General features: G+C 42.9%; 1 protein-coding gene across 8 annotated transcripts in view; it reads right to left on the reverse strand.

Moving 5' to 3' along the window:
• Window positions 1-18,042, reverse strand: part of MEIS2 (Meis homeobox 2) — a 202,591-nt gene that overhangs the window by 132,347 nt on the left and 52,202 nt on the right. For all 8 annotated transcript variants that reach the window (XM_021695676.2, XM_021695675.2, XM_044918326.1 and 5 more), the window contains exon 8: window positions 6,787-6,932. In XM_021695676.2, coding sequence (XP_021551351.1) covers window positions 6,787-6,932 — 146 coding nt within the window. The remainder of the gene's footprint in view (window positions 1-6,786; window positions 6,933-18,042) is intronic.

An 18,042-nucleotide genomic window follows, 5' to 3' on the forward strand; every position in this document is an offset into this window, starting at 1 on the left:
GAATGATCAGAGTCTCCAAGGACAGACACCCATGTGGACTGAACGAGTAGAGAACCTGGGGTACAGATGAACGAGGCTGGCAGCGTGGCATCTCTCACCCCTGCTGATCTCATGAGGTACTACTAGAGCTCGGGCAGCTGGAAACCCAAGTACGCAACCAAAAAACCAAAATACTCAACATTTGTGCGGCACATCCCAGTCACACATTCACTACATCATCCGATGTAGCAACCAACCAGCTAAGTAGGGCACATATTCACTATTTTAATTTTTCGATAAGGAAATAGGTTCAGAGGTTGACTAGCTTACCCAAGATTACAGAGCTCAAACCCAGTCTTCTAATTTCACATTCAGTGACTCCTTAAAAAAAAACAACAACAACAAAAAAAAACATGCTGTCTGTCAGGCAGCCTCGACTTTAACACTCTGAGGAAGCTGGAGACTCTAGATTCTGTTCACATACTGGACCTCTTACAGTGAAAGGGAGCATTCTCTATCAAAAGGAGGACCCAGCTGAGGCATTCTGAACTGTTCCGTAACAGGTTTCTTCTTTACCTTCCACCCTCTCCCTCTCCCAAAGGCTCACCAGCGTACTCTGGCTTTCCATTAGCACCAGGACCCTTGGATGCTATCATTTAGCATAACTGAGCAGCCATCAAATGTTTATACGGCTCTAGAAGGCACGATTTAGATGACGTTCTCTCCTGCTGAGGGGCATCTGGGACCTGTTTGGGAAAACCTGATCTCCCCATTTCACACAGACTGCGCAAGCAAGTGGTTACTTCAGCTGCTCAGTTCCACTGGTCAAAGGCTCCTGCTGGTCAATCAGCTAGATTACAGTAAGAATTATACTATGTCCTTACTGTAAGAGCCAGGCATAGGACTGAATGCTTTACATTATCTATATGATCTCATGCAATCCCTGCAATAACCCTCCTAAGTTGGTTCTAGAATTATCCCCATTCTACAGATATGGAAGATGAGGCTTAGAGAAGGTAGCTGCTCAAGATCAAAAATCTACTATGTGGCAGATTCTAGGCCCTGTGTTTTGTTTTGCTTTGCCCCTGATAATGAATAACTGATAGTCACGACACGGTAGAATCTTATGCCTGGAAAGCCCCACGAAAGGACACTTAGTGCTTCTTTTCAAGTAGGACTCATCTAACCTCCCCTAGTCAGAAAGCCAGGCCCTGGGCTCTTCACTTTGACACTGGATCACCTCATTTAAGAAAAGAAGCCATCTCGGTCTACGTAAGATGAAGAGAACTAGTTAAAAGGCAAAATAGTCTAAGTCAGTATCTCTCTGTCTCTCTGTCTTTCTCTGTCTCTCATGTGTATGTGCATGCCTCTGTGTGGGTACAGTAAAAAATGTGAGAGATGACTAAGTTGACTGTCATATGGTCTCGATGAACTCCCTGGAGAAGAGATACGTGTTCTTCTACGGTAACACGGAGCTGTATTTACTCATAACTTGGGTACATGGTCTCTGCAGGATGATAAACTTTAAAACTCATGTTTCTTACCAGAGACCCTTACAAAATCCCATAAAACAATCTCTAATAGACAAGGAGCCAAACGACGAAACGCGTGAACGGCAGGCTTCATCACTCTCCCTCACCATCAGAGGTCTAGAGGGGGACAAAGCGTTTTGCCCGGAACAAAGGGCACAGTTTTTAGAACCTGCAGTTTCAAGAAGGCTGCACGATATGACCTCACTTTAATTTGCTTCTGATTCTGCACACATATCTTTGAAAGAAGTCCCACATCCCCTAAGTGTGAGCTTTAGCCTCGTGTTTTCAAATGAGAAAAACTTTAGAGACTGGTATGAGCAAGGGGTGTCTTTGTGTGTGAGCACTTCCAGTTTTCATTCTGTGATCAAATATATTCTTTGCAGCACAACTAGAAAGCTCTCGAAGGTGGCCAGTGGAGGTGCCTGAGAGCCTAACTGAGCACATTAAGGGCTTCTTGGCGTGGAAGAGTGTTTCATGGTTATGAATAAACCGTTAGCCCCAGTATTATTTCTTGCTGTTTCTTTCTTTAACTATCTTTGAAGTCAAATGAAAACAGTTGTAATGGCAGGCTTACTTTTATGATACCATAATCTTCATGTGTTAGTGAAAGGAATATACTTCCCTAGGATTTCCCTAAGTTCTTTTGCCATTGGGTACTTTCCAGCAAAAGCACATACATTTCCAACAGATTCTTTCTTCAATCTTCACTAGATTTCTTAGTCTGAGAAGCCAGGCAGAGCCATCAACCAGTACAGGAGGGGGTAATCGTATATAGAACATTTCCAGGAGGTGAATTTCTAAATATATACATAATTTAAAAACATACATACATATATATATACACACATATACATATATGGGTTTATTTTTTTTAAGTTATTATGAGCTTTTTAAAGGGGATTTTTAAAAGACACTTTGGAAATTGGTAGTCAGAAACCAGAAATGAATTATCTAGCCTCAGATTAAATTTAAATTCAAAGTGCTTAACTCTGAATACGGATATTCCTCAATTCATCCAATAGTTTGTTTTATTTAAATGCCACTTTGGATTTAGTTTAACTATCTCCTTCAATATAATCAATCAGCTGCAAGCGAATTACCTTTTCCCCTAAAGTTGGTGGTGCACAGGAATTTGAGATTGTTTTAACTGTTACAGTTGTAGTGGGACTCGTTCTTCCAAGAAAACTGAAGGTTAATGATTTTTGTCATATTGAGACTAAGGCTTAACAATTGCTACAGTTGGCCTTTGTTGAGGTGGGCTTCTTTTTTCTCTGAGCCTTTTGAGGTATTCAGAATAGGTGACAATAGCTTGCAGTTGAGAACATATGTAGAGAGACCCCTGCGGCTTATTGGAAAAAGTTGCTCCATGCTGGTTGGGTGTTTGGGAAAAAAAATACAACCAGAGTTCTTTTATGTTCTGCTAGTTAATGAATGCATGAATGTCAAAATGGGCCAATGGCCCATTCAGGGGGCAAAGCCTCAGCAGCCCCCTTCTTTAAGAACACATCCTGAGATGCAAAATACATTTGCTTAACAAATTAAAATAATGAGATAATTCAATTAGCTTCTTTTTAAAAAAAAGAAAGAAAAAAGGGTACATCGGGGATTATTGTAATACAAGAACAGGTCATACTGCACAAAAGGGAACAAACCAGTTTGAAATAATGTTAAAGAGACTAAGAATGGAGGAATGCACACTGAATCATGCATTTGTGAAGAAATTTACATGAAATAATAATTTAGACTACATCTATTTTCAGTGAGCTAGAGCCAACATTTCACTTTGAAAGTTGAAATTAATTAAGTGACAGAAAAATATAGTGGGCATCTCTATTTCCAAGGACTTCCTCATGCCTGTTAGTGCACTTAAGAAAAGTCTAAATTAACATGTCGCTAGTTAGGGGTCTCTATTCTTGGTTTCTGAGCTCAAAATTATAGCTGAGTAAATCTTTCAGCTCATTAAAGATTGGAAAGTAAAAGTTTTACAGGACCATCCTCATCAGAGTGACTGAACCTCTTCTCTGCAGTTGGGGTGAAATCTGGATGAAGAGGGAAAATTTTTTTTTTTTCAAAGAGAAAGCCAGCTGAGGAGAATTTCCTCATGATACAAGGGAGGTGTAGAAAGGGCAAGGGAGGGGAGCAGACGGAAAGACTGGGAGACAAAGCCAGTGGGAGAAAGTAATGAAAGGGGCATGTTGTGAAAGAAGGTCAGGGGGAGGAGAAAAATAAAGCACTTAGCGGAGACTAAAAAGGAAAGGGGGACAGGGAGGCAAGGATGACCAGAGGCTGGGACAGAACGGGGCTCTGGCTACGTGCTCCTGAGGCGAACCCAGCACTATGGGTGCAGGAAAGGACCCTGCAGTGTGGAGACCCTGCATTGTGTCCCTCTCGTTTGAAAAATGGGACAACGGAAGGTCCAGAGAACTTAATGGGCTTAACTGTGGTTCAGCCGGTTACAGGGGCGTGCTGACCTCAAAAGGCCGGTTTCCCGACTGCCTGGCTGAGGTTCTTTGATTCTTCTCTCCCCACTCCAAGGACAGGTATTCATGAAAATTTTCAGCTGGCCGTACAATTCTGCACCAAGTCTCGAGTTCCTTTAACCAGATTGAAAGCACTCTCAGGGCGGAGACAAGGTGCTGTGGTTGGTTTGTAGCCCCCTGCACAGCAAAGCCACAAGGAGTGCCCAGCAATCACTGGCCACCCACAATTTTTCACCAGTGACCACAGTGCACGGTGGGTTCAGCCCAGGGCAGGGAGGTGGGAGATAAGGTACCGACAGGACAAGGTGGGAGGTCCAGAAAGGGCTCCGGACACTGACACTGGAGACTCAAGGCCCAGAATACGGCCGGTGAAGGAGAGAGTCGGCTTGAAGAGAAAGGTGCAAAGAAAGTCTTCTCTACTCAGAGAGACTGGAGGAACAGGAAGCTTTAAAAGCAAATACAGAAGGGGCACCTGGGTGGCTCAGTTGGTTAAGCAACTGCCTTCGGCTCAGGTCATGATCCTGGAGTCCTGGGATTGAGTCCCGCATCGGGCTCCCTGCTCAGCAGGGAGCCTGCTTCTCCCTCTGACCCTCCCCCCTCTCATGTGCTCTCTGTCTCTCTCATTTTCTCTCTCTCAAATAAATAAATAAATCTTTAAAAAAAAAAAAGCAAATACAGAAAATGGCACTTGGCTTCTCCCTATCTCCCACCGTGACGCCGAGCGTATTGGTGGTGGAGGCTGCGTGAGATTTACAGGCCACAGGGAAAGAGGATAAGGGTTTCAGCAAAGTCATCATAATGTGGTGGAAAAGGCACAGTGCTGGGGACAGGGAAGGTTGGGTCCTTGTCGCAGCTTGACCTTGAGTTAATCACTTCCCTTTCTGGGTCTCAGTTTCCTCCTTTGCAAACAGAGCAGCTGAATTCTCTCAGGTTCGGCTGTTCTGGGATGTTGACTTTGATTACTGAGGGACTGCGAATACATGGAGATGTTTGCTTGGAAAGCCACGGTGGAAATCTCTCTTCGGCCGAGAAGGGCTGAGCATGAAGGAAGACAGCGGGGGGGGGGGGGGGGGAAGCCAAACAGGTGAGCTCGCGGGGAGCAAGCTGTGTGCCTGCCCTCCGTGCGCCCCTACCCTGCCTTTCTAACTTGCTACTCTAACCAAACCGACCTTCGGTTAAAAAAACGAGAAGCCCCTCCCCTCACACTCACTCGACTTCCAAATTAAAAACATTTTACAGGTTAGTAAATCTCCAGCTGAGGTGATGTAGCAAAGAACAGCTGTGAAGTAATTTTGATAATGATGAGAATAATAGCCACATGGCAAGGTTCAGGGCTTTGCTGTTGCAGCTTCAGTGCTCCTGAATAGATAAAAGTGATTAAATACTCCTGATTATCCCTGACCAATATGTAATGGATTTACAGCCCTTTCAATTAGTCAGTATTTGCTTAGGACTCATTATTTTGTCTTTGGTTAAGTAATCAGCCCAGAGACCGCATGTTCTGTCTAATTCCTCTGAGCCGAGTCAGTGCAGGGCCCTGACCTTTGAAATGGCCATAGCTGCAAGGCAAGAATAACCACTACACCGGGGCAGCCTCGTTGGTCCTCCCAGCTAATCCTGACACCACAGGCCAGATCGATACACCTTAGTTTGCTACTAATGTCCTTACATCAAAATGGCCGATTTAGGAATGTGAATTTATCACTCGGCCCTCCCTGCCACCACTGCACCCCTTGCCCTCTGGAGCTCCACTGCGAGAGCAGAGTGGCAGCCACCACCATAAATAAAAGTGGAACCTTGTCCTGGACCCATGACACTGTAACTAATGTCATTCAGCATGGCAACACACAAGTTGGATAATCAAAGAGGACCTTCAGCTTTCAGCGGGCTACTCTATTTTTAAGCATTAGCCTAAAGAGAATGGCCTGAAAACAATATCATAGCAAGCAGCCGCCTCTGACACCTTTACCATTTGCCCAGAATTTCCAAGCCAACAGTAAAATATGAGCGCCTGGTTCCTCTGTAAGAATATACTGTAAATTTTTTTTTTTGGTCATGAGAGTCTCAGAGTCAACGGGATACACCGACACATAAAACCGAATGCAAACAGGAGGGTAAAGATCCACTATTACTTTAAAAATGTGGCAGAGCTGATCTTTTCCCAGAACTGAACAGGGTGAGCTTATAACAAAATGGACTTAAACAGCTAAAAAAGAGTCTTTAATCTCCACATTATAGACGAAGGTGCTACAGCACCTAGAACCCTCTGTTTGTCACATAAACATGGGCCTTGTTTGCACGCGGCTCCAGCAAGTACAGTTGCACCTGATACCATGAGCTTGGACACGCATGGGGCAAGGCGCTGCTTTTCTTTCTTTTTCTTTCTTTCTTTTTTTTTTTTTTATTTGCCTCCTGGAGGAGATGGCTTTCATTAAGAGTGTAATCAGCAGCGTTTATGGATTCATGAGCCATTTCCCTTGGTTGCGGTGGCGGTATCTGAAGTCGCTCTCACACCTTTTAGCATAAATAACAAATTTATTTACACATGCTGTGTAGGGCCCTAGACCATTCTGAATAATAAGGTCCATTCCTGGCCTATTAAAACAAAAAAGTCCTCCTTCCTAGAGGGTGTTCTGTGGGTAGTGACAGTTGGCAAAACCTTAACTGCTCCGTTAGTCATCAGATTTCAAGAAAGGGAAAACAGGCACCTTATTTTTTAAAAAATCTGTTATCAACCTGTATAGTATGCTAGCAGCAGGTAAAACAACAAAACTTTCTCTTTCATCTTGACTTACTGTGAGATGCTGGAAGAGCCAGGCTCTCATGATATTTGTTGCTACTTTGGGGAAAATGCCTCTTTTCTTCTGGCGTTTTTTGTCCTTGTCTGGATCATCATCGTCACCTGTGCCAGGTGAAGCTACACTGTTGTCTAAACCATCCCCTGGTAGAAAAAAAAAAATGAAAATACATTAGACACAACACAGAAAGGGTTCCAACAACAATGTGCAGCTAATGATGAGCTCAGCTAAGCTTGTTGAAAGAAATCCATTAAGCAGGTATATTCTCTTTCATTAAAGGATAGTTGGAGACACAAATATGTAAAAGACAAAATTAAACCAGGTCTCTTCAAATGTTAATTTTGTGTGTCTCCCACTTGCCCATATCATTAATTCAATTATAATTGTGTGCTTGACACAGTGCAGTAGCTCTTTGTCAATTATGGAATCCAATGTGGGAAAACTGCCATCAGAAAACCCATTCGGTGGAAATGCATCCCCATGCCCACGGTGAACACATACTGCAGGGTAATCAAGTTAAATGTTCTGTAGTCTATATATTCTAGGCTGTCTGCATAGGTGACAGTAACTGTGTCACTTCATTGCACATAACACACTGCCTTCTCAGCCCCTCCTAGGACTGTCACCTCTTAAGCACGCACATTCACACACTCCTCAGATGACCCTGCACTCAGCATTTGCATGACATGAAAACTTTTAGCTCTCTGCACCACTGATCATGATCATTATCATTAAAAAAAAAAAAGATATACATGAAGGTAGGGTGCTCACTTAATCAGAAGTTTCTATCACCGTCTTCCCCTTCTGTGCTTTTCTCTGGCATTAATTGTGCATTAGCAAAAATCATTTACTTTTAACAGTCATAGTTATTTTTTCTTGCCCTCCAGCAAAAATGCCTTGAAAGCCTGCCTGGAGGGCATCTAAATTATGTATCTGAAAAACTCTTCTGGCAAGGCATTGCAGGACCCCTACTTTCTTAAAATTCATACGAGCACGTCTTCCTGTTTTTGGGAAGGCATCAATCAAGAGCAGCAATATATGCCATATCCCTACATTAATATTTGAACTAATAACTTTAAAAAAAGGAAAGAAACAAGATCCGACTTGTGGCATAATCAAATGCAAAATAAATGAAGAATACGGGGACAGCACTGGGGCTTTATGGATGGCTGTGTTTTCCTTGCACATCATTAGCCTGGAGCCACACGAAAGAGGAAAACAGAGAAGTGGAGAGTTTATGCTCCCTGCTGGTGTTTAAGAAGCTGGGGTCCTGGAAGGACATCTGGGAATTGCGCTGAGATGGGGGTTTTTGTAATTTAAGAATAGACATTCATTAGCAGTAAATGCCATAAATCCCATGCTAAGTAAAAATCTTGTCCAAGAAAGCCTAAAACAATAAACTCTGTGCTCAATGTAGCCTGAGCTAGACGCTCCGCAGCTTCCTGGGGAATGCCGGAGATCCACCAGCTCATTCCCAGACCTGTTCCTTCCTCTTAGACTGGGCTACTCCACGATGGCCTGCCCACTGAGCCCCTCACCTTCCAACTTCGGCATCCACTCTGTGGGCTTCCCTATACCTGTTCTCTTCCTTTCTCACCAAAAAACCCTCAACCTTCTTTGACCAGAGAAGCAGAAAAGCCACAGCAAAGAGCTGGCAGATTAATTTTATTGACATTTCCATTTTCACTGCAATGTGATACCCTCCATCACATGGAAGAGATGACCCTCACTATTTACAGACTGACAGGCCACTTCATTACAACCACCCTGCCCCAAGGCAAAGCAGCTCCCTTCCATCTGCCCAAACACTAGAGCATGACCCCGAAGTTGCTGTTCTCTTTTTCTTTGCCGTCTGTTATGATAAAAAAAATTTAAAGAGAGTGAGTGAAAGGGACCCCAAATAGTCAAAGAACTAATCAGAGTACAGGGAAACAAAAGGCATTTGACTTTTGAATACTGCATCTACAGAGGCTAGTCTTCATCTGCCTACCCTCCCTACACATCCGTGTATACTAGGGGTCGCTCGCACAAGGAGACACACACACTCACATACACAAGCTCGAGCAGGGACACGCATACACGCTTTCCACCATGCCAAGGAACTGCTGCAAGGCAAATTCTCACCCACACTAATGGCTTCTGACTGCTCCTTGGCAACCCTAGCATTTTAACCTGGGTGGATGTGCTCTCCAAAATACAGATACTGGAGCGATCTCATCAGCTGTTCATGTGACACAGATGGAGAGTGGCTATTAGGAGCCAGGCAGTGGGCCTTGGGGATCTGAGGTGCTGTTCTGTAGCCCGAGGCAATTTTGAAAAGCCGTACCCGGAGATGAGGAAAAAAAAAAATCCACATGGCAAGTCCAAGTTTGAAGTCGGTCAGTCTGTCTGTCTACCCACCACGGATAAAGATATCTTTGTCTCTTAATGTAAAATCTATGTGGGCTATCTGGACGTACACTGCAGATAATGTATGTATGGAATGGCTCTTCCTTCAATGTCTTCCAAATATAAAAACACACACTGTAAACAATGCCTGTGTGTATATATTTCTTCTGAAGCACATATGGTTTCTGTGTATATGTTTAAGCTGAAATTGTCAGGATTTTGTTAAAATCTCGTTTAGCTCTTTTTGATAGATTTCTGAATATACTTATTTTAAAAGGTTAATTGCTTAATTGAAGGAAGTTCAACCAAAAAAAAAAAAAAAAAGAAAGAAAGAAAGAAGAAGGAGGAGGAGGAGGCATTTGCATTTTTCACCCAATCAATGACCTTAAAAATGAGAGACAGCATTTCCACAGTGCATTTTCTCATGCTTAAAAGCAAAGAGGGCTGGTAACACCTTCAAACTATTTAGCTCAAGGAAAAAAAAAAAAAACATAACTAGATTGAGTGTCCTTTGATGACTGACTTAAACTGGAGAAGGCAGGAGCATTACATGAATTTTAATTTTATGTAAGTGTTGTAAAATATTTGAATTTGGATCCAGTGTAACAGATAATTGTAAAGAAAAATGTGCCCATTTTTATAATAAGTAGATATTAGACATTAGATTTTTAAATTAATATTAGTGTCTCTAACTCCTTAAAGTGAGGAGTTTTCCTCTCCATGTTAACACAATAAATGCCATTGTTCTTTTTCCTCCAATGGACTGTGAACCAAGTCCAGCATGGAGGAATAACAACAACATAAAGAAAGATTTTGAAAGGAAACTGTGTGATCTGCAACCTAAAATAAAATTGTGCAGAGGATGCCGAGGTTAGTAACTCTTCAAGTGGACATTGTTCTCTTGCTTTAAGGCTGTGTGCATGTAAGATGGTTGGCAATCCCTGGCACCTGTGCCAAATGAGTTTCTGTGCCGGAGAGGGTGTGCGTGTGTGTGTGTGTGTGTGTGTGTGTGTGTGTGTGTGTGTGTGAGCACAGATGCACGTGCCAAAAGGTATAAGAGATAATAGAGTACATCTCAGCATCTGAAGTTAAGATTCAAAAGTGTGGAGTCCTGAGGCCAAGAACTGTCTTTTGCTTCTCTTTTTATCCTGAGAGCACACCTCTGTGTCTGACCCAGAGCAGATACCCAGTGATTGTATGTTGGGGGAGGGAAAAACTGAACTCACCCATAAGCTTATGCAAGGACCCTCCCCTCTTTCTGAGAATCCCAAACTGGGGCAAGTGCACTCATTATAGTGCCTCAGGGGACGGGCTGCCTGTGTACACACAGTCACTTCTAAACATACCAGGAATGGTGCTTCTTTGAAGAACCCAGTGTCCATTACGGCCTTTTGTGGGGGCCATTCCACCAGCACTGCCATCTCTGATGATGAAAAACTAAAGAAAAAATAGTGGAATGCTCCTTCTAAAAGGTTACTAATCCCTTCTCGAATTTGGGACAAAGATACTCAAAAGAGCTGTGTATTACTGGAATGCACTGTGTGTGACCATGGAAAGAAATATTCAAGGCCTGTAGATAGACAACTTTGACGTGTATTGAATCATCAGGGGAGATCGTTAAAAACACAGGTCTCTAGGCCTTATCCCAGATTCACTGACTGGGATATCCCAGGGCAGGGGCAAGGAATTTATATTTTTAACATGTTCCTTGGATTTGCTTATGCAATCAGCCTAGCACTGGTTCTCAAACTGGCTTTTGGAAGCCACTGAACTAGATGAGCCTCTGATTTGAAAGAAGATGCAACCTCAGGAGTGGGTAGGAAGTTCCAAGTCTATCCTACTCCCATGCATCTGGTCAGTAGTCATGGTGAGGAACTACAATGTGGCCCGGGTTTTATTCACTGCAGAAGAACCACAATGATCTCCATCACATGGACTGACCAGAAGAATGGAGTCTCATCCTGATCTTCTGATGATGAGGGATACAAAGGATGAAAGAAGCTCTATAGAACATTGGGTCTCAAAATGTGGACCAGCAGCGTTAGCACTGATGAAGAAACTGTGAGAAATGCAAATTCGTGTACCCTCCCAGACCAAGTGAATTTGAATCTCCAGGGGGGAGCCTAATAATCTGAATGTGAGTAAGTGTTCCAAGTGATTCTAATGACCACTCACGTTCAAGAAGCAATGCTATAGAGCACATAGAAGATCCCCTTAACCTGCTACCCCTGGTGGTTACTGTCTGAAGGTCTTAATATAATCTCTGGTTCTTCCTCCTGTTTTAAGACTCTGAGGTATTGGGGTGCCTGGGTGGCTCAGTCAGTTAAACGTCTGCCTTCAGCTCAGGTCATGATCCTGAAGACCCAGGATCAAGCCCCGAGTCAGGCTCCCCGCTCAGTGGGGAGTCTGCTTCTCCCTCTGACACTCCTCCTCCCTCTCGTGCTCTCTCTCTCTCTCTCTCACGGTCTCTCTCTCAAATAAATAAATAAAGTCTTTATTTTAAAATGGGGCGGGGCACCTGGGTGGCTCAGTTGTTAAGCCTCTGCCTTGGCTCAGGTCATGATCCCAGGGTCCTGGTATTGAGCCCCACATCAGGCTCCTTGCTCAGCAGGAAGCCTGCTTCTCCTTCTCCCACTCCCCCTGCTTGTATTCCCTCTCTCACTGTGTCTCTCTCTGTCAAATAAATAAATAAAATCTTTAAAATAAAAAAAAAAAACAACTCTGTGGTATTTTAAGAGCTTCTGTGGCTAGATTTACACCCATGCTCTGGAGGAAGTCACACACACACTTTCCATAGCTGAGCATACCACGCTCAGAGCTACACCTACCTAAAAAACCACTACTGAGAGAGTTTAGTCGCGGGAAGCTAAATCCTGGGATACCATGGGTATCCAGGTTTTGGTAGACTCCATACCCATAGCTGTGTAGCCAGTGAATCAAGGAAGGATATGGACACATTATGAGAGGCTCCTCGGATAATTCTATAGCAGAAATTCCCAATCGATAAAATTCTACGTCATGAAAACTACCTAGGCAAAAGGACATCACTTCCTTTCATTGGCATACTGTCTTATTCCATTTAGCCAAAAGTCTATATTTTAGACATCAATTTCTTGGTCTGGAATAAAGCAATGATACAAACAGCGACAATGTGCTATGATGAGTCCAATATCACTGGGATGGCCTTCTTGCCCTATCAGAAATACAATGTAGCAACCAAGAGGGTCCATCTTCTTCTACCTTTCTACCTCCTCCACCGCCCTCCAAAAACAAAACAAAACAAAACAGAACAAAACAAAACCAAACCCAGTCATCTACCAGTGAGAAAAATGAGGCCAGGATATTAGGCTGTTGTTTAAAGTTCCACAGTACTATGTGGTCAAGGATAAACTAGAGTTCTGGCAACGTCAAGTCCAGTGTTACAACCACTGGTTTTCTCACATTAATATCACAGGTTATCTTTTACTTTTCAAAGCATTACCTCATTGGAACTCTGTTATCAGTGACAGATCTAAGCAAGGTTTGATCTCTCACAAGAGAAGGTCTAAGTGCAGAGGAGAGATTAGATCTACGGCCGAGGAGTTGGGACTGAGCTAGAGCCGGTCCAGACTGGTCCAGGTTCAAAGAAAATGTGCAGACTTTTCTCCCAAAAGTAAGTCATCGCTTGAAGGGCTTTAGATATACGCAGTACAGCAATAGTCTTTGAGGGTAGGGGTTTTTTATAACAGGCTTATTGTCATCCAAGCGGAGACACCAGACTGACCTTCAGAGCATAGAGATGCTACAAATATTTGAGAACCCACACCCACTGTCCATACAGTCAGGATCTCATGAGCTCTGTGCAATGCTATTAAACACTTCATAGAACTGTGATCAAAGCAATACATCCCCTTGCCTCCAAGTCCCTTTTTTAACACTAGAATAAAGTTTCTGTGACATTTGGCACACTGTCAACAATCATCTAAAACTGACCTCTCGATCTTGTATTAGGACAAATAAGCATATTTGGTTGGTACCATTTGTACTTCTTCTGGGTAAGTCAGTGGTGCATTATTTAATCCTCACTTCCCCTCCTGGGTGGCTCAGTCAGTTAAGTGACTGCCTTCGGCTCAGGTCATGGTCCCAGGGTCCTGGGATCGAGCCCTGCATCGGGCTCCTTGCTCAGTGGGGCGTCTGCTTCTCCCTCTACCTGCCACTCCCCCTGCTTCTGCCCTCTCTCCGGCAAATAAATAAATAAAATATTTAAAAAATGATAATCCACACTTCCCCAAGTTTTGGACCAGGTTTACTAGTTAAATACATTCATACAAAATATATGCTGTAAAAAAGAATGATATCTCATCTGAGAGAACACGGCTTTTTTCCCCTCTTTTTTGCTAAACAGAAACTCACTATATTATCCTTTTCACTGTGTGCCATGTAAATTCACTAATTTCATACACACGCACACATATATATCTTCTCTAACAGTCTGTTTCCAGGAATTAGGTATATTGACAAGTACATAGGTGTTTATACACATGATCATAAACCTATATGTATATAAATTAAATTGTATCTTTTTCAAATCAGTCACCAAGTCGTACACAAGTCATTTGTGGATGAACTGCATATTTCTGCCAGTAGCCACACCTACACACCCATACACAAATTTATAGAGTTCTTCAGATGTGCGTATTTAACGTTAAGTAGGATAGTCCCTTTTCCACATCATTTCCCTATCTCTAGCATACAGGCCCCTCTTCTTTATCAATACTGCCATCACTGTCATTATCTTCATTATCACAAGTACCTTTCAGTGGGCATTTGCAATGTTCCAATCCTCACTTAATCTTCACAGCAAATGAATGAAATAACTACTATTACCAATTCCATTTTACAGATAAGAAAACATAGACTCAAAGAAATTCAGTAACTTGTCAAAGGTCACATAGTTAGGAAGTGGCAGGGTGTGCTATCCTCCAAAGCCCAGGCTCACATCCTCTAGCCTCTCCCTTAACCTGCTCAGAGGACAAGCGAATGTGAAAAGTGAAGCTAGATGCTGGATAAGCCCTCACTGCCCCGGAAACAAGCTCCAAGAGTGAGGTCTTGTATATTTGCATCCATGTTCCAAGGTCATGGCGGGTGACAGCCCATTTAAAAGTATGAACCAAGAAACAAGCAGGTGCATATTTTACACAAACAGGTATATCCATTATCTAGAGATAGGATCATTATTGTTCCCTGTGGATGTAAATTTCAAATTAAATATGATTTTGAAACAGAAGCATCTGTGGAATTTTAAAGACCTTTCTGAGCCAAGGGATCATTCAAGATGCCATGCCTTTAGTCCTTTCCCCTGGGCCTGGAATGCCCTTTCCCTTCATTTTTACTAACCCTCCTTCCCATTCTTCTTTGTCAAGGCAAACTCCTACTCAACCTCCACAACCCAGTGAAAAAGGAATCTCCTTGGCAAAGCTTTCTCCAGTTTCCATTAACAGAGTTAGTGTACTCTGCTTTCTTCAGTGTTCTTCAGCAGTTTGCCTTAGCCTCTGTTTTATTTACTTTTCTGTTTTGCAATTTATCTGTTGACTGATTTCTCTGTACTGCTTGACTGTGAACTTTTCCAAGGCAGGGGCTGTGTCATTTCTGATTCCCGAACCCTGGCTCTGAGTAAACACTCAAATGTTAGTGGCATGGACAAATTGGCAGCAAGATCCTTTAGACATATTCGTAGGACCCGATGAGAATATAACCTGCTTTGAAGAAACTGTCCATGAAGGAGACCCCTTGCCCCCGATAACCTGTTCTAGTAGCCACAGAGCCCTGGGCTCCCCCACTCCCCTCTGCCTGCTCCATGAGCACTGGGTATCATGGTATCATGGCCAGTGTCGTCTGTGTATGTGTGTGGTCCTCCTCAGAGATTCTCCTTACATGTCTGAGACATGGGCCACATACTGCTGATGAAAACAGTACTCCATCTCAAACCTGCCCTATTTCAAAGGGGAAGTGGGGGTTCTGGAGGGAGTGGGCTGCCCCTTGCCCAGGCTGTTCAGATGACTTGGAACATTACAGTTAAAAATGAAGTAATAGGTAGCCATGGAACAGTAACACCCAGTACCTTGTGAACCAATTTTCTGTCATCATTTCTTTTTTCTCTTGACATAACACTTTGAAAATGGAATTAAAATATACTAACAGTCAAAATACATATATTAGATACTAAGAGTCAAAAGATATTTTCTTCTGGGGACTACCTTCCAGGAGTTTAATTTAGGTTATCCCACCGAGAAATCTGCATCATGGTTTCAAATGAGATGGAAAAAAAAAAAAGAAAAAGAGGAAGAAGAAAAAGCCGCCTTTGCCTAGTTCTGTTTTCCACTACAGCCTTGCAAAACTTGCTTTCCAAGAGCCATCCACAAAGTAAATCTTTTTGCACATGCAATTTACCTTTTTTTCACCTCTGATCAGGTTGGGGGAGGGGGAAGCTGAAGACCCAGAAATGTGGGGAGGGTGAGGGGCCAGAGGTGGGGTGAGGGGCCAGCAGTGAGACCTGCTAATTACTGATCTCTTTTACTCTCCTGCTGTGCTTAACTGTCTGGACACGTTAAAGTGAAATTTTTCTGTGATTTTTCAAGTGACTAGTTCACGGCCCACTAGCATGGAGGGAAGCAGAAGAGATGAAATGCTTTCGTTTACATGCAACATTTACTAACCGTGTGGGTTTCCGACATTAAAGAGAGGACAGTGACCCAGGCCACCTTTTTCACACTCAAAAGAGCACTGAAAAAACAAGTCTTCATCGGCTTACCTCAGCCTTCCCTGGTCCTGAACACCCTTCCCCCGGGGTAGGAGCAGAAAGGGAAAAACAGAGGGGATTTTATGCTCCTTTCTCTTCAACTTTTCAGGCGGTATAAGCAGCATTTAGCAAATTCAGCCCCAAATGGCTCCAAATGCTCAGAGCTGCAGGGGCTCCTTCTTTGTTATCCTCCCTCTATTTACACAGGATTTACGCAGGCTCTCCACTGAAGAGACCTAAAGCACTTCCATTCTCACTGGCTCTGCCCCGATTGTGGCCTCTGGTGGCTTCACCCAGGCCGGCCATGGGGGATTTCTGTAACCTGGAGAAGGCCGCAACACTTAGCTCCCTAACTGGGTGATCCGAGCCAACGTGGCCGTGCGGGCCATTGCAAAGCGGGGGCCTATGAAGATGGGCTCACCTTCCAGCAGAGAACCAAAAACCCAGCCGAGGCTGGGCGAATGTGTGTCCAGAGACAAATAACATGCACTTTAATATATGCATCTATATGATATAAGGCAAAGTGGTGGGTGAAAAAAAAAAAATTCAGACTGCAGCTTGGATGAAAACCACTTCACCCACTGGTTGGAAAAATAAAGTGTAAAAACAGACAGATGGACACATATGTAAATGTGGCTGTGTTTTAGGCTTTAGCTGGCAACGTGAGTGCCGTAGTATAGTTTTACACGCCTGTATTTTCCATATCATGTTGAATCCTGTTAACTGTTGAACAGAAACATCCTCATACTGGTCCTTGACCAAATCGGTCCCCTCAATTTACCCGTCAGGAGCCATAAAATGGCTTTGTTTAGTGACTGGAACCCTCTAATCCTTTAGAGCATGAGTGAACGAAAGCTTCCAGTACTCTTCGCCCAGGCTTCACTTAAGTTGGTTTCTCTCATTTGAGATACGGAACTTCACTTGAGAATTTTAAAATAGTTCAAGAAAGGACATCTAGTCTCACTTGCCACAGAATTCTCCAAAGGATATTGACTGAACCCAGTAGAAGAGTGTATGCCTTTGCCATTCAGCGGATTGCTAAATCTCCATGGTAGAGCACAAAAGAGTTGTACTTTTTTACTCAGTTACCTGATGAGCACATAGAAAGGTACAGAGTTGGTTCTGAAGGAATTCACAGTACATCATAATAAAGCCCTTCTGGGCACTCTAATGATTCATTTTTATTGATCTCTCAAAGGCCCTTTCCCACAGTTAACACTCAGATTTTATTAAGGTAGAAAGCAGGGACAAATGTCCACTCAAGTCCCAGCTCTCAAATTTGACTCTGCTTGCACTATATACTCCCTACAGCTAAAGCTTTTTTAATGTTCTGTTCACCTCCCTGGAGTGGCATTTCAGCTAACAGAGTTCACAATCTTTCAGCCCTAAACACAGAAGGCTGCTATCTTCAAGTCATCCTAGGAATGTGCCAGATACCATCATCTCCCTCCTGCTATACAAAGAACCAGAAAGAGAGAGACCAAGAGAAGACCAAGCTGATCATGTTACCAAGAGCCCAGAATGCCCCTCTCAGAAGGTTAATCTTTGAACCAGTAAATGTTATAATTAGGAGCCTTGAAGTTGGGCTGAGGCTGGCCATTGAAAGAAAGACCCTAAAAGAGAAAGTATGAATGGAACACATTTCTTTCACCTAATGGTTGACACAAGGGTCATGATTTTTATGGGAAATGATACAAAAATGAGTTGTTATGATATAGGAGTCCCTTTCCCACATCTCCTACAAAAGAAAAAGGGTGGTTGGGGAGAGATGTCTTCCCAATTTCACTTAGCTATGTTTCAGTACAAATTGTGAAAATTATGCAAATAACTATTTTGGCACCTTTGCTAGAGGAAAACATTATTAAATTATGCTCTAAGTATTTTGTCTGCTTTAGTAATTACTCTCATGTAACTGTAAATATAAATAGCTGTTATTCTGTTTAAATTTTTAATCATGCAAAATATTGTCACACAAAATGTCCTTCTGTTGCAGTCTAACTGGGATTTTCTTTTTTAAAATATCCATATTTAACTGAAGTGGACTATTTTTAGCATTGTAAAGTGTTCTAGTAAAGATAGCTGGCTAA

This window comes from Neomonachus schauinslandi, chromosome 9, assembly GCF_002201575.2.
Source record: "Neomonachus schauinslandi chromosome 9, ASM220157v2, whole genome shotgun sequence".
Taxonomy (NCBI): Eukaryota; Metazoa; Chordata; class Mammalia; order Carnivora; family Phocidae; genus Neomonachus; species Neomonachus schauinslandi.